We start from the raw sequence: 17,528 nt of genomic DNA on the forward strand, positions 1-17,528 counted from the left end.
ACACCTTCGATACCAATATTAAAATATTCTTGTTGTAAAACCACACTGATTTACACTATATTATGTGCCTCCCACTTTATAAGCATTTATTAAGAAAATACAAGCCATCGTCACTGTGCAGGTTACCTGGGAGACTTCCTGACAGTCAGGCCTCCAGAGTCATTAGCCATGGAGGACAGGTTCATGGTTGAGCGGGAGTACACCTTGGTGCCTAGAAGGAAGAAAAAGAAAACCGTATTGAGTAACTAAATACATATGTGTGTGTAGGAAGACGGCATACAAAAGTCTGACACCAAGGTGGGTAAAGAACATCAATACTATTTACCTATGAAACCCCTGGCAGGGCTATGAGAGAGGACGGAGTCATCTCTGAACACAGCCTTGGGTCTCTGCTTCTTGACACCGCGAACTGTGGTGGGTTTCTGCCTCAGCACCTTGTCCAAGTCTTCCATGATCTTCAGCTGGTGTCTCCTCTCATACTCCAGCCGAGTGAAGTCTCCTCTGCGCTGAGGAGTCCCTTCAACTGGTGGGGTGCGTGATGCTGGAGGGGTGCCTGGAGTCTGGGGTCCGTCCTCACTTTTGTTGCCCCAGCCTTCGATGATCATCCACTGAGGCTTCCTAAAAGTACAGGAAGATACTCTGTAAAACCTCCAATGTGCGACACTGATATCGCTAAACCAATGATAACTAGAATTGCTGCCTTGTTTGTCGACGTTTGCACCACATTTTAAGAAACTCCCTAAAAGAGTTCCTGAGCTTTTGCTGGCGAGGAGGCATAAAAACATAACTGGTGTATCAGACAAATGATGGCAACAATTAGTTTCATACAATAAACACCGGACAATATGTCATTAAATCCTAATCAGATACAGTGTATGCTTAAAAAAATATGGCTACAATAATATCCAAATATGACCAATCTTAATGTTAGATAGTATATGCTACAGTCTTCATTTGGTTATGATTGCAGGTATCTGAAACAAAAAAAGGGTCTCACTTTGATTCTTTTTCTTTTTCCTGCTCAAGTTTGCGTCTTTTCATCTCTTCTGCTCTCTTCTGCTGTTTTTCCAGCAAAGCTGCTCTTCGCTGGGCCATCTCGTCTTCTGGTCGTACCTCGTCATCCTAATAATGAAGACCGAAATAAAAAAAGGCATGAATGCACCGACCTTACAAAATGCGGCATTTTTAGAAAAAGGTATACAGCAATAATAATTGCCTACCTTGAAAAAGAAACCGACTCCTCCTTTCGCCTCTGGCTCCAGCCGTTCACTCATCGAGTCGGAGAAAGCGTCCGGTACTTGGTCGTCGTCCTCCCCATCTCCTCGCATGGCAGACAGCGAGATCTCTATCAGGCTACTGCGTTTGCCATTCAACATCCCTGCAGTGGCATCACTCTCGAAGGAGCACTCTGATGGGGCACCAGAGCTGCAGCCCCCATCTGCAAGCCTCTTGTTTGCCAAAAGACCATGTGAGGACCCGGCCTCCAGGTCCATGCTAAATATACTATGATCGTCATTGGAGCCGACCTCTGACATTGTGTCATCGGGAAGGGGAGTAGGTATAGGGGTCAGTGTTGGCGTGGGGACAGGAGTTGGTCCAGATGAGTGCAGCTCATCTAGGTTGTCAGAGTCACCAATGGTGAATGAGGACAAAGACTGGTCTTTGGATTGCCAAGGACTGACACGACGAAGGTGGGGGATGCGGTCCACGTTTTGAGGTGCGGTCATCATAACCCTCGATATGGTTGGAACCTTAACTTCCAAGGAACGGCTGTGTTGGTTGTGTTTGGGGCTTTTAGGGGGCACAGATTGGGCTCTACGGTGGACTTTAGGGGATTTAGGAGGAGTGGTGTGGTTTATGAGTCTGTGGGATGGAGATGGAGAGGAGGAGGCTGAATTGAAATCGCGGGTGGATTCGCGCGACAGGCGTGAAGGGGCTGGGGTGGAGGTTTTAGGGCTGGAATCTACAGCTTTCTTCTTGATTAAGTGGTTCTGCTGCTCGGTCAGCCGCTGCATGTCACTTTGCAGAGAGCTAAGAGCTACAGTCAGCTTGGACACGGCATTGTTATAGTCCCCTAGTGGAGCTACCATTTTCTCACCATGAGTCCCAGAGCCCTTCTCTCCTGGTGTACCTGCCTTTTCTTTGGAGTGACTGACCTGTTTGTTGAGCTGAAGTCCTACTTTGACATTACCGTCATCCTCCACTGAGGGGCGCTGTTCATTTTGTTCTTGCTGCTCTTCCTCTTCCATTCGAGCAAGCCTTTCATCAAGTGTCAAGCGAGAGAGGTCTTCTTCTGTGGATGAGGTGCTGATCTGACCATCCCCTCCTTCCCCTTCCCCCTCACGCTGATCCTTCTTTAACTGCAGAAAGGCACTCTTCCCCAGTCTTTGTCGGTGCTTTGCAAAAATGGCCTCAATGCGTTTTTTCTGGGCTTCAATAGCCTTGCGCTTTTCTTCAAGCCGAGTTCCCAGCTCAGACATCTCATTGTTGAGTTGAGGGCTATTGCTGGGGCTTTCTTCAGACTTTTGTGCCCATGTGGTCATCTGAGAAGAAGAAGAAGAGGGCTGGCTGGCTTTAGGAGAATCCATAATATGCTTCTTTTTGCGTTCTGCAAAGCTGGTCATCTTCACACCACTATCAGACCCCTCTTTGCCATGGCCTCTGGCAGAGTGTGAACCAGCAGCAGGTGTGGTTGGAGTGGACAGGGCTTTAGGCAGGTCTTCTGATGCATCAGAGTCTACACTGCCATCTCTCAAGACCGAGTCATCATCTCGAGAACATTCAGAGGCGTTTCTGATGCGAGTGGGCTCCTTGGACTCTCCCGTGGGCCGGTACATCATTCCTGAGCGTGTAGGGGCAGAGCAGCTGATGGGTGGTAAGTTATTATGTCTGGAACTAGCAGGGTCATCAGGAGAGTGGAGGTAGAAGCCATCAGGAGCACCATCAGGGTGTAAACGAGGCTCCATCTTGCCCTCGTTGTGGATAATTTGGAGAGCCTCTTCAATGGTAGGCAGCTCTCCCGTTTCACTCGCCACAAGGCCGTTCTCCTCTGCCAACCTTGGAACACTAGGAGTCTGGGTGGCCCAAGAAGCTCTTTGTGGACCGTTGGAGCCAGGGGGTTTGCTCAGCAAATGGCTGAGGTCTTCAGGAGGGGAGTTGGGCACCCGGGTCATATTTTGGCCTGCTGGGTTGAGTTGGTCTGAGCTCACAGAGCGGGTCATCACAGGGTTGCCCATCACGATGTCCACATCACTGTCCAGGCCAAAAGGAATGCTGAAGGACACCGCTGACAAGGGGCGGCTAAGAAGAAAAATAAGCGTGTGTAAGTACAATAAAAATAAGTAAAACAAGACAGTGTTTTAATGGTAATGAATAGGTGAGTTCTACCTGAGAGGTTTTTTGCTCCATGTCTTTCCAACTCCTTCTATATGAGACATTGAGGTAGACTGAGTCAAAGATCCTGAGTACAATGGGGGACATACGGACTCGTAAAGGCATGCACACCACACAGGGATGCACAAAACAAGCAATACACCAAAAAATAATGAAAATACGAAAAAAATAAAAATATACACAACACGAAAAACAACTAAAAGACAAACAAGGATTGAGGGGAATAGGTGAACCAGATTGTAAAATGGTAGAAACATACAAAACACTGTAGCTTGATGTAATGATGACAGGACACGGTCTTAATTTTACCTGACGCAGGAGAGGAGATGGGTAGGAAAGGCTTCTTGAAGATAGAAGGGGAGGTACTGTAAGGCAGAGAAACAATCTTTCAGTAAACAACATGCCAGACTACTAAAAAAAGCTAAATCATATTCAGACAGCTTCTGTACCTGCTACCACTCAAGCTACTTGGTGTTGCTAGTGTGGATCCATCTAACAAAAAAGAAAACACTCAAATCAGACTTTGTCACGGATACTCATTGTAATGATCTCACTGATAGGATTACACAGGACCACAACAGTTGCCAACACTTACCCAACGTGTCTATTGGCTGAACAAATTCTGGCCTTCGTACTTCAAACCAGCTAAGCAGTTCTGCTAGGAAGCTCAGCAAATTAGGCTAAATAAATCAAGACAGAATAAATCAGGCATTCGGAAGATAGAAGAATATTTTTATTAATGTCTCAATCAGTCGATTAATAATCAGGAGTTTGAAGGCAAGCACCTGAAGCTCCTGTGGGGTGTATAGCATGTCCTCCAGTGCTAAGTGACAGCAGCTCTTCAGACAGCTGTCACAGAATTCATGGATGAACTGCAGGTTGTACAGGCCGTCTACTGCAGACATGGACTCCTTCATGCAAACATCTTACAGAGCGAGGGGGGGAAAGGGTTAAACTGACAGAAGTACTAAAAGGCTGTTCAGGGTTACAAGCTTTGCTGGTACCTTCAAGTCTTAGCAGGCCAGGGCAATAGTAATGTATGACTGCAGCAACAGCACAACCACTGGACAGGTCCTTTACTTCATTCACCACCGGAAAGATGGGCTTTTGTTTGGACTGCATTTTATCCTTCCTGTAGCGGAGCTAAAAAAAAGCAACAACACACAAACAAGTCAATCAAATACTGCAGGGTGGCCTTAATGGTAATTTGTTAATGTTTATATGAACAATATTTCACATATTAGTTAATGTTAAGACCATCATCAAAGTCAGGGTTTTCCAAACATGGTTGGAAGTCTATCCACACACTGTGACACATAACAGAAAATGTTAAACACTACATGCAGTATGCAAGTAAGAAAGGAAAACAAATAAAGGTCATGCTAATGTGTTCAAGAGAGAGCTATGGTGAACAAATGACAGATGCAACGTGAGTGACTTAATCAGAGCAGAAAGGAGGAAGCTTTTGTGAGGAGAAAGTGGGACAAATGAGAATCTCAGAAGGCAAGAGAGGGAGAACAAATGTTTCAGGTGCAACAGTTAACTACGGTGTATATATACAAACAGCTCACTGTCTGCAGGGACCAGCTGACTTGAAGCTGGTCTCCGCAGACATTCACGCACCTCTGTTGCACAGACGACCAGAGAAACCGGTTGTACACGGCAGGTTTAAGGCCGGCTGGAGTACCAATTGTGATTCATGCACCACTCGTTTGTCAAACAAACAGTGACCCCGCCCCTATTGACATTACTGCTGTGACGTGCACTTTAATGCAGGTTAGGATGTGATGCACATTAGTATTCTCACACCAGCATATGGAGAAAGAAAAAAGAAAAAAAAAAAAAAAAAAAAAAAAAAAACACCTGACCATCAGATATTTGCTGATACATTTGATGAAGACACTGGAGAGATGGAGGGACAGGGGGAAGGAGCAGAGGAAAGGAAGGAACTTACAGGAACAAGTTTCCAGTACCAGCGAGTAGGACACTGTCAGAGAGGAGGAGGGACAGGAAATACAGAAAGACAAGGAAATGGAGAACAGGAGCACAAGCAGAGGTATTAAGCCTAGAGTGGAAGAACTAGACAAACTTTAGAAAGGGCTGTGATGACGGTACTTTCTTGTAATGACAAGACAACCTTGTTGACAAAGCAATGTCGCTACCCTTTAGTGTTATTGTGTCAACCAATACTGGCTGTGCTTTTAGCATTCGAATTGGCAAAGGCCTAGAAAGTGTAGCAGAACCAACAATGTCAGCTTAATCCATAGTACTTTGGGTGCCTTTTTATAGCACTGAGTGCATAATCCTCGACAGATTATCATGCGTGTCTGGTTCTAATAATGTGTGACAAGAGAAAGATACGTATACGCTGGATGTGTAATGCAATACTCACAGAGGGTTGAACAGGTTGGGGCTCTGTCGTGGCCTGAGACGTGTCATTCTGGGCTCCTTCAGTACGTTCTCTTAACTTCTGGTTTAACTGAGAGCATGCCAAGACGCCAAAATGGTTAACATGCATGTATCACAGATTTACGGTACACTGTGCATTATCACCTTGGTAAGACACAGTGATTTACAGCATCCTTATTTATGTAGCTAAACAGACACTGGATCATCTACAACAGTGGTTCTGAACAAGTAATTTTCCAAACTAATACAATAAAGATGTGTTTGAAACGAGCATTGTTTCTCTTTAGGCTTCCTTACCCGATTAACCCAATGAAGCAGAGCCTCCTCCCAGCTGGAGGCTCCACCCAGGAGCTCGGCAGAACCACATGTCCTCACCGCAGTCACCGTCTCCATAGCTCCCATGGCCATCAAGGCATCCATCACTGCCAGGTGAGCACTCTGCACCAATCACACGGGAGAAGGAGAAGACAGCGTCAATCAATGACAGCAAACACTATAATGCTGGACACTGACACTTTTACTGCTCTAGCAGGGCACTGCTAACTGCAGAGCAGAGATCACAGCTAACTGCTGCGGCACGAGCATTATTTACCAGCAGCATCCTCCAGAGGTCACCAGAAGCCAACTGTGAGTCAGCAGAAACACTAACGCGAGTTTTAAACAAGCAAACGCACACATCAGTAGTTGCGGGTGAACTTTGGACTCGTGTTTGTACAATCATTAAGTCCTTAAATAAGCAATGGACCCATAATATGATAACATGCGTGTGCTAGGACTGTCATTCCTCAGCTGCTTTAGCTTTATTTGCCTTCTCTTCAGTGTGCTGCCTTTCCCTTTTGCACAGTGAAATATTGCTCTATGACTCATGTGCAACAGACTACAGGATGAGGTGTCGTTACTAGATTACCAGGAAGCACAACAATGAATTCCCGGTAAGAAACAGGTGTTCCGTGTCTTTTTTTGCAGTTTTGGCATACGAGTCTGTTTTTGTCAGGAAACATAATGGATATAAAATCTAATGAAGATAGTTTTTTACACAAAATACAAGAATCAAACTATAAAAATGTCATTTCACATATTTGACGTTGCCAAGCATTTTTACCGGACAGACATAAGTGTATTTCATTATAATTAGGAGAACATCAAAGAGCCCTTTCTAATGACTCGAGCCAATTAAAATGCACCATCAACATTGTCAGCTCAGTCAGACAGAGCGCCTTAACTCTATAAACCGGTTAGCTCATTAGGAGTTTTGCTGGGTATGTGCCACAGATCAACAACCAACAGCATTTTATATGTCTGACCTCCACATTGTTGTAAATGATTCGGATATTTGAACCATTTAAAGAACCTTTGATTCATAGAGGGGGTTTATGCCTGATCAAGTACCCCTTTCATTTGTCCAGGTTTTCATCCATTTGTTTTCTTTTGCAATTATCAAGATAATCCCAGTAGCTGCTAAATTAAGTTATTTGTAGTTTTAGAAAGCCTCAACAGGACTATAGCTCATTAACAAAGTCAGGACTAGAGGTGTTTTCTAATAACTCCTTTGTTAATGGTAAAGAAATTGAACGCATGATCCTTCTATTTTTGGCTAGTCGGCTAATTGCAACAAGCACCTTGTTATGATAATCAATTCTGGCCAACAGAGAGGACAGGCAGGTCGAAAACAACACATTCCTGTCATGGGGCCACTCCTTCAATCTCCAACCTTCAATTTTGAGCCTAATCTGAGGAAGTCGGTGCCTGTTCCCTTTTACTACTTACGAAATCCACTCTAGAGGCCAGACATTCCTCCTTTAACCTCTTACGTTGTCCCAGATGATGGCTGGTGGCGGTCCAGCTGCGTGCATGAGCCCCGTCTGCATGTCTGCCTACTCAACCCTGATGTAAAGTGCTGACCTGGGCAGACCCAGTGCTGTGGCAGGCAGGGCGGGCTATGCCAGCAAAGGCTTGTCAGATAGCATTGGTCCAGGCTCTCTGGATGTGTGCTGCAGTCAGTCACTGCTGGCCTGCCCTCCCCAACACTGGTGCCACAATGAGGGCTGCTGCTTGTGCGTCTGTGGCACGACTTGTCTGTTCAGAGGACAAATGGCCTGCTACGGGGACTGGGGCTTCTCAGAGCTAGCCACAATCTGATATGCTGGGGATTGGCACATATTCAATAAGATCATTTATCAACTTTCATTGATGTTATATATTATATTATCATTTAAAAAAACATTCCTTTGCCCAAGATAAGAATCCTGAGCAAACGTAAGATACTGTTTCGCACGAGTTCTTTCTGATGCAAACAGATAAAACACTGTTATTTTGCGTGCATTTGCCATATTGCAATATTAATAAAACATTTGAAGAGTTGTTATTTAAACTATATTTATATTGACCTGTGTTCCTGATATTTGGGAAATTCAAAATATTAGATCATACTTCTCAATACAAAGCATTCCAGTTCAACCCAATAATTTTCTCTGTAAAGGTAGGACTGAGAACAAAAGAAACAGACTGCTGCTAAATTGTGCCAGTAGCTGTGTTTCAAACACTCAAAGTGATTTAATGTAGTCGCATATTTTTGCGTTTAGCCACAAATCATCGGTTGGAGCTATTGTCACAGTGTGAAAGGAGACAGGATGACAGAGAGAAAAAAAAAAAGAGGAAATGAAGCAGAAAGAATGGCAGACCTAATGAAACCTTGAGGTCATACTGTACAACAGAAGAGAGAGTAGAGGGTGATTCATGACAAAACAGTGCGGAATAAACGGGAAGATGGGGGGGTTGCTAGTGGATTTCTCGCTGCAGACCCGGGAGAGCTCGCTAAGCTAAATCACAAGTCTCCCTAATGAGAGGGGGAGAGAGGAGCCTGCCAGATCACCATAACAACCATCCAGCTGACCCACAATGCATCTCGACACAAGCCTGACCGCAGCATTGCTCCGTGCCCCTGGCTGAGCACCGGCCCTCTGCTCTGAAAAATCCAACCAGCAAACGGTTAGCACCCATCAAAACAATGCAACAGCGAGAGGGAAAAGTGATACCCCATCAATTAACCCCATCAACATAAAATATTTAAAGGCTCTATGAGGTAAATTTGCTTGCATAATCATGTCAACAACCAGTCGTACAAAGAAGGCAAAGGCATCTTATGGATCATTAAGCAAGATTATGAGGGAGCAAAATCTGATTATGTCTGAAATATGACTTAACCCAACCCCCCACCCCTTCCTGACTGGTGCCAACCGAGGGGGAGACAAACAAGGGGATCAGCAGGGGATCTTAGACAAGAAGCACATGGTTATATGTATAAGAACTGGATGCTTCAGCAAGGAAAACCTATCTACAATAGCTTCACAGCAAACCTGTTTACCATACGGTAGATACGTTTAATTACTACTCCACAATCAGTGAAGGCCCAAAGCAGAACAAATGGTGTAAAATGATGGAAAGCATTTCTGATAGTGTGCCACTTCTATTTTCAACTAAGCTCCGGACTGATGCTCACATGACCAGAAACCTGCCAACACAGCAGTATGATTTAAGACAAAGTGTCAGCGCCGATCCAAAACCAACAGGGGACCGGGAAGAGGGTTAGCTGCATTATAGCTACATGACTTACTTTGTCACTGTGGGAACAAATGCTCAACCCCATCTCTAGTGTAATCAGTATATTTGAAATGGATGATTAGGATTATATTCTACGGTCCCAACCAACAATAAATGCAACAAATCAGTTTGATGTTGTCAGACATGGTAGATGCAATGGTGGTCATCTCTTGGCGTGTCATCCAATCGTGGATGATGACGTTCAGTCTGCGTGGGAGATTATCTCTAATCTGGGCTGGGCCACCACCAGAAGGACAGTTACCAGTAGGGCGCGCACACACACACACACACACACACACACCCGCCCACACACACGTATACATACGTATATACATAGATGTAGCAAGTAGGGGATGAAGGCAGCTGGGGGTTCCTCTGCTTAGCCCCAAGGATGTGCCATCTACAAATGCTAGCTTAGGTAGCAGGAGAAGTGCCATTGATTTACTGTTTCAAGATGCATCAATACTCATCTCTGTGCTGAATTACCCAAATCCATGTACCTATATTTTCTCAAGGTTCAACATTTTTGGGGTTTTGTGGAAACTATTACAAGATAATGTCAATGATAAATAACATAAAATTCCTAAAGTTATTGTCAGTACCTTTTTTACAGATATGTCCAGCGTGCATCGGTTTACAATACACCGCATACAATACCACAAGATGCTTCATATTAAATCAATAATGCGTATTTACGTTACGAAGTTTGACTTTTAGACCTTCATGTTTCCAGCTAGTTTATAAATATAGTGGTAACAACAGCATGCAAAAAAAGAAGATTAGTAAATAAATACAGTTTGCCTTCTTTTCTGAGCTTATTTTGTCAAAATAATAAATTTTTAGATGTGACCTAATTTCTTATATTATTACCTATAATTCAGAGGGACCTTCCTCTTGTCCCAGATCACGCAGCTCATACCATTTTCTTCGTTAATTGTTTTTAATCTAACTATTTACTAAGGAATGTCAAGGTCTAGAAGCGGGGACAAACAGCAAAAGCTTCTTCATCATGTAGCAGAAGCTTACAGTTTGATGTGTCCTTTTTATTGTTTTGCCCTACTTTGATCAGAGCACCGACGGTGTAGTTTTATATAGAGTGGGTCATTGGCGCTCTGCACTGATGCTGGTCCAGCAACTCAAGCCAGTACCAGCATCTCTATGGGTTAGTGTAAGCCTACATCCCTGGATTTATACATGAGCCAAATTTCCTATCAACAAAGTGAAAAGTCAACATACATTTCTGTACATGCAGTATATCTTATCCTCTGGTTTGACATGGACGTTTGAAGATTTAATATACAGCAGCATTGCAGCAGATCGCTGCTGCTGCTCCAAAGCCGTTTACTAGCCAAGACCCACATCGATGCTCCATCCTTCTAATGCTGCTGCAGCGTGACCCACTTTCTTTGCTTGCCACACTGTAGCTACAGTGGCAGTCAGCGACAGACAAGCTCAGAGAGGAGCCCAGGGAACAAGCAGCGACTGGAAGGCTCATATACCAACGCATCAAACGGGCCATGCAGCATTAACAGCACCAGCCGAAATAGGAGTTTAAAGGTTAGGATTTACAGCGGAGATGGTCCACGGTCTGGCCTGAATGCATCACCCAGAACTGAGACGCACGCAAGCAGACAGACTCACGCACACACACAAAGTACAGCAACATCTTGCATGAAGGAGCTCTACTGTGTCATCAGCCCATTATTGCTGGTGCTGTAATGATGATGATGTAGTCTACAAACCACAATTTTTAATCTTTCATGCTAGCATAAAAAATATTTTACATTGAATGCCTTGTTGGTGCCACGGTATAAAATGGTACATCTGTCAGTGCAGGTGGTTATTGTGAGAAATCCTTCAAGGGCAAGCAGGTCTGTGATCCTGTCTGCAGTCCTGTGCAGACCTCTAGTAGGTGGACTATATGACCACACATTCAATGCATAAGGAGGGTGCATGTGACATGCTTTAGGCCAATGTTTGATGAGGATTTTATCAAAAGACTAAACTAACGCACAATAGCAGCACTGAAAATGATTGAAATTGATGGCAAACGATTGAAATAGATACTAAGACTTACATTGTTGTGTAATTACTTTTTGGAAATAGGTAGGTACAGGATAAGGCGAAACACTTGGTATTTATAAATAGAAAGGAAATCCCCATTAAAGCAACCTTCTCCACTCCGTCCTTACCAGCGCTCTTCCTGTGTCTTTCATCTTTATCTGTATAAAACTAACTGCCTGGTTCCAAAGTACAAGTATTTACATTCATTTTTTCATACTAGATGTAGCTGTACCACAATATTGCATTAACTAACATCCAAATGCTCATATCACCAGGCTTTACTGCTTATGGTCACACAATTTCTATGTTATCTAATTTAGAAAATGTTACAAATGCATGCACACCTTTTCCAGCATACAATTAAGCTAATCACCAGCAGCAGTGCTGCACCTGCTACAGTGGCCAGGAGACAGCGGCGGTGGAACAAACAGCTTCCACCTAAAAACAACACCATCCACCCAGATCCCTGGAGACTCCTTACTTGGCTTTAAATAAAACACAGCAGCCTGTAAATGCATGAACCAAGATAACCGGGCAAATGCAGTTGTAGGACACTTTTTGAGGAAGATAATAAGCTGTATAGAGAGAGGTTTTGTATCAATACTAAAAGTGAGTTACAATGAGTCATTGTTGCGTCAGCGGAAGCAAAAAAAGAAGTATATGTTCTAACAAATCTAAAAGCATCCCTCTCCTTTCAGATCGTTAAGATTCCTAATTTGAAAATAAACGTAGTTATCTTGAGGTGTTCAGGCTGAATAATTCAGGACTAGAGTGAGTGTGTGAGTGTGTGTGTGAGTGAGTGAGTGAGTGAGAGAGAGATTTTCAAGGGGAAAGAGGACAAACCAGTTTCTCTGGATTTAACTCACTGGGCCAGCCCAGAGCACTCTCTCAACACAGAATCTAAAGTTTTACTAGAACGATTTAGCTATTGTCCAGATCTGGAACATCTATTGACACTCTCTCCTCCTAAAAGTATTCCTCCCTTGTGTCCCCATGACTGCCCCTTGTCTTAGCAGCTGGATCCACTCATCCTCTGGGATCAGCTGGGGGGCAGCATGGGGGGGGGATGGTGGCAGGATTGAATGAGTGGGGTCTTTTTGATGTCCTTTAATCCCTAGAATCAAAGCATAAACAAGCCCCTATATCAACAACCGAGCCCACTCGACCCCCTTGTGCTTTTCTGCAGACTCCTGGATAGCAGAGCATCCGGTTCCACAGGAGACGTTTACTCCTTAAGGCGATAGACAAACAACAGTTCTGACATTTCTTTGACTCAATCCCTTCCACTACCAACAACATTGCATGCCAGACTTGTGTGGCTTCATGTGTTTAACGGTTCCTATGACTGAAGCGTAACGTTACCATTTTGATGGGTTTGTGTCGGAGGTCTGCATCGGTCACCGGTGTGTCCTGGTCTTTGGAGACGATGCCTCTCTGAGTGAGGAGCTGCAGCAGGGCGACGTTGTCTTTGGGCTGCGCCTCGGCACCGGTGCCCCCCAGTAATAGGCCGTACGTCCGGCAGTAGAGCTCCGACGACTGCAGGAGGCGCGTGACTGGCGGTTTAAGGTGCTCCTGCTCATACTGGTCACAGTAGAAGGGGTCACGCAGCTCTGCAGGGACACTCTCTACCAAGGGACAAAAACATACAGGCACAGTTAGATAGGTTCATCGAGCAGTGGAGCTGGGAGAGAACTGGTTGCAAAATTATACAAACAAGGGACATGTATAGGTGACATTCTGAATGTTCGAAAATGGGAGGAATTTTCTCTAATTAGTCGTCAATGATCATCTTGAGCATGTTTTTTTTTTTTTGGTTGACGGCCTGGAAACCTGCTTTCTGCCAGGTTTGCCGGCAGATTAAGACCAAATACCCTCGAGCTGTAATCATATGAGTGAGTAGAGCAAGCATCAAGGTGAGTGGGGCATGATGAGCTCAGAGGTTGGCATCTGCAGATTACAAGATGCTCCGCCACTTGTTTAGCGACTATATCAATCTCAGAAGCAGAGATAAGCAACCAGATCAAAAACTGACAGCAAATGAGAAAACTCAAACTGTGTCTCAACTCAAGGAGAGTGTAGTGAAGCAATATGTAGCTAGCTAAAGATTTTTAAAGAATCTGTTCCAACTGGTCTTTCTGTAAATAACAAACAAACGTAATTATAAAAACATATGCTGGACACGCCCCCCTGTGAAACTGGTTTCTCTGCATCCAGAGCACCACACTCAGCAGTCTCATCTCTGTGCAAACATACTGGAATAAGTGTTAAAGGGCCTTCTGGGGAAACAAGTTGTCCGTCTGAAGAGAATCATACGAGTGCCTACGAATGTTCCAAACAGAAAACAAAGGGGCTATTACAAGGGAGGTGTCAGTATGTTGCTGTATCATTATAAAGTCATGCAATAGATCCACTGACATCAACAAAACAAAACGCCCAGCTTCAAAGATTTAACAATGCCCTGTTCTCCGTCTCTCACACCATGATGACTGTAGTTGTCGGACAATATTGTCAGCCATACCCACATGGTCCATTCTGTTGTAAATAAGCTCAGAACAACAATGCTCACTTTACTGCTGTATTCACTGGGACACACCCACCTCTAGCCCTGGTCCCATGTACTTACATAATACATGTAAAAGAAAATAAACTCCTCCCACAATTACGTATATAAAAAAAAGAAAAGAAAAAAACTTCCCCAGAAGGCAAAGCAGGATGCAAATGCCACTACTGTGTGAGATGAGAGAGATCGATACGAGCATGATTTCCATATGAGACAGTCCGGCCATGAACAATGACTTAGTGTCACAGACACAAACTCAAGGTTGTTGTATCCTTACACAATTTTACAAAACTGCACATCAAAAATAGTAACAATCATCAGCGAGCACACACACCTAATGGTAATTAACTAAAAGGAATGGAAGGTAATACAAAGAATGACCAGTTAGCAGCCTTAAGGGTCATCAAGCCCAAGCCAAAAGGACTGTGAGGCCTCCATAATGTTGACATCAATAGAGCCCCAGGGAAATATTTTGATTAAAAAAACAAGCTTGTGTGTGTGTGTGGGTGTGTGTGTGTGTGTGTGTATACGCACACACAAACTGGAGCAACAACTTTCACAGGTCATGGGGTCAGTGCTTATCATCTATTCTAAATAAGAAGTCAAATGTGGGCAAAGTTTATTAACACTTTACCACATTATCATGGTGGGTGAGCAGGGAGATCAGTCATAAAGTGGAGAAGTTCGAGGGAGCATACTGAGAAGATTTTGACCAGAGACATCTGCAGGTGTTCTGCACTGTAGCTGTAGGCGGAAAACAAAATGAGAATTTCTCTACAGCAGTGCCACACTGTTGTTATTATCCTCACAATAAAAAAAACAAACCGAGAAAGACAACAGCACCATTTCAGTGTTGAGCTGGTGTGTAAAACTGTAAAAAGATTCAAATTAAGCCATTAAAAAGTATAGTGGGACTGACGCAGCTTTGCCGTCATGGCTGCAACAGTTCAGCCGTGTTTAGCTCCTATCCGTCCTGACCGACATGGCTCGATAGCCTGCTGATAACAGGAGCCATGTGTCCTTCTGCTTCATTGGCTGACTGAGCTAGCGTGCTGGTCGTGTCACAGAGCAGCAGAAACGCATCCAAACAGAGGTTGGTGAAAATCAGCCACAGCTTAAACCAGACATGACCCCCACCACACATCCCTTCTCACTTTACATTTAAGTGGAACAATCAGCATTGGATTGCAAGAAGGTTATCACGGTAACAGTTAATATTAATTAACCCCGTCTATTAATGACATTAAAAGGTTGCAGAACCTGCTGGATTTGACAATCTAAACTAACCGGCTGCTTACTGGAACCCTTCAGGGACCCTGACACAGATTAAATAATTCATAACAGCTCAGATATGCAGAAGCGTGCAAGATAAGCATACAGACAGGAAGTTTAAAATCAACCATACTTAACCCCCCCCCTGTCATGTTTAGACATCAGTGCATGCATACATGCCCAATCAAAACACCTAAATATAATTTAGTGACAACTTTGTTTCCTACAATGCCACTTCAGGAGAATACAAGTATTCACTCCGCATTACGTGTTTTCATAATGCTGTTGCCTGTGACTTCTAAGTCCTCCTTGGAGAACTGAGCTATAAACACTCATCACGTGGCAGATCAAACACAGATGATTGTCCACTCTCATACAACAAAGCAGGTTCTGTTTTGTTGCCCCAAAATCGAGAGGTAATGAGAGGGGCTATATTGACACCCTAACCTACACGTGACCACCAGTTGTGAGTGAAATGGTAATGCCAACACAAACACTACAGCTTAGACATCTCAGGCAAGACTGGGAGAGACGATGCATTTATCAGATGTATGCATCATCATCTTCTGGCTCGAAGGAATATCTTAAATCATCAATAAACTGCCATTGCATTGCAGTTTCAGCTAATGTGACAGTTCATCTGTTCCACTTCCCTTGGGTCAACCGCTGAAACGGAAAAAAATATGCATGCACACAAATCAATGAATCAATAACCAACATCCGATAGGCTGTGCTCAGAAGGAAAAAGCACACGCCAAGCACTCTCCCAACCCCCCCAATACATGCACAGGTCAATTTGCCAGGAATATGCCGTCCCTAACGGCCCTGTGTATCCTGTACTACATCCTCACTGACAGTGCTCTAGTATGACATGAGAAACAGTGGCTTTAAATTGCATTACAGGGCCAGAGTACACAGACGCACATCCTATAGACGGAGATAGTGATTACATTACGGGTGCCTGAGAGCCCAACAGGACGACAGAGTAACAAAGTGTGCAGGATGCATCTGCCTTTGGGACGTGTCCTCAAGTTAGACACCATCTACCAATCAAATCTTTGTATAATGTTCTGTATTGCGTATTCCCTGTGAAATTACTTCTCTTTCAATAAAGTTTCACATTATCCTGAAACAAACTGCGACTCAATAACTGTATCAAGGGGTTAACCCGAGTCTGTGAGAGGTTCATCTAGTGAACCAATAGGATTTCCTACATCTTGAGTAAACACTAAAAGCAATTAAACATCCTCCTCAAGTCCTTGTCCCTTGTTGACTCATCATAGTTACAAGGTTGGTGAGAGGATGAGTAATCATTCCTGTAGGCTTTCAGTGTGATCCAAGCAGCTTTGTAGCTAGGTGGAGCTAATATGTAAAAGAAACACGTTTTGAAACATGCAGGTACAAGGTGGTTTGGTTTCACTGCCTCAAGAACAAAAACAAATCAGGAGAGGGTAACAAAGAGACTGATGACCCAAACATCTGGCCAATAAGCGGTTCCATCAGTGGGAATATAGTTGCTAACAGATGAATTAAAAAGCATGGACAGTTTACGTGAACTTGTTCCTCCCGAGCCTCCAAACTTGTGGATCAAGAGTTTCTGGTCTCATTCCAAAGTAAAGTTACAAACTAGTTTGAGTCACCCTTAAATGATTCATCTGTCACAGCAACTACAAGGGAAGATTGTAAATGTCAACCTTGCCCAACGTCTTTTCCTTCACCTTGATTATAACATTATTCATAAATGACTTGTCAAGGCGTTACCAAAGATCATAAGACACTCCTCTGAGTCCGTTTGGGTATCGAGCAGCCAAACATCTACAACGCATATCTTAAGATGCATAAAGCCTCATGAAGTAAATGTGGAAATATGAATAGAAAAATAGTATAGTAAGCACTTTTTGACATCTATAACTGTGATGAAGCAGCATTAACTATTTACAGCGTATTAGAGCAAGTAATGAGACTTTATGCTGGTTTTTAATGTTATTATGAAAGTCCAAACATAATGCTACCAGGTGGCTCAAACAGCCTATAGGGAACACCCACATTGTGTGCCGTCTATTGCTAGTGCAAAGCATTGTGGGGATGCTAGATCTCCTTTCCTCTCATAAAAAGGATGCGTCTGTGTTTCCTTAGCGAAAGGAGACAGATAAATAATTGCAGAAGCTCTTTTCTTTAGCATTTAGAGAAACGGTTACTTTACACGATGGGTTTAATAGTGGTGAAGATC

General features: G+C 43.7%; 1 protein-coding gene across 4 annotated transcripts in view; it reads right to left on the bottom strand.

The window, feature by feature from the left end:
• The window catches only part of camsap3 (calmodulin regulated spectrin-associated protein family, member 3), a 35,121-nt gene that overhangs the window by 15,497 nt on the left and 2,096 nt on the right, over window positions 1-17,528 (bottom strand). The window contains exons 2-15 of one of the 4 annotated variants that reach the window (XM_031867703.1): window positions 12,829-13,091; window positions 6,100-6,240; window positions 5,786-5,872; window positions 5,348-5,380; window positions 4,398-4,536; window positions 4,179-4,318; window positions 3,989-4,073; window positions 3,843-3,885; window positions 3,703-3,758; window positions 3,388-3,421; window positions 1,221-3,300; window positions 998-1,122; window positions 326-618; window positions 127-211 (exon numbers count right to left, since the gene is read on the bottom strand). In XM_031867703.1, the coding sequence (XP_031723563.1) occupies window positions 127-211; window positions 326-618; window positions 998-1,122; window positions 1,221-3,300; window positions 3,388-3,421; window positions 3,703-3,758; window positions 3,843-3,885; window positions 3,989-4,073; window positions 4,179-4,318; window positions 4,398-4,536; window positions 5,348-5,380; window positions 5,786-5,872; window positions 6,100-6,240; window positions 12,829-13,091 (3,604 nt within the window). Of the gene's footprint in view, window positions 1-126; window positions 212-325; window positions 619-997; window positions 1,123-1,220; window positions 3,301-3,387; window positions 3,461-3,702; window positions 3,759-3,842; window positions 3,886-3,988; window positions 4,074-4,178; window positions 4,319-4,397; window positions 4,537-5,347; window positions 5,381-5,785; window positions 5,873-6,099; window positions 6,241-12,828; window positions 13,092-17,528 lie in introns of all 4 variants that reach the window. The other 3 variants (XM_031867702.1, XM_031867700.1, XM_031867701.1) reach the window with 3 other exon arrangements.

This window comes from Anarrhichthys ocellatus, unplaced genomic scaffold (genome assembly GCF_004355925.1).
Source record: "Anarrhichthys ocellatus isolate YVR2014 unplaced genomic scaffold, GSC_Weel_1.0 scaffold40, whole genome shotgun sequence".
In the NCBI taxonomy this organism is placed as follows: Eukaryota; Metazoa; Chordata; class Actinopteri; order Perciformes; family Anarhichadidae; genus Anarrhichthys; species Anarrhichthys ocellatus.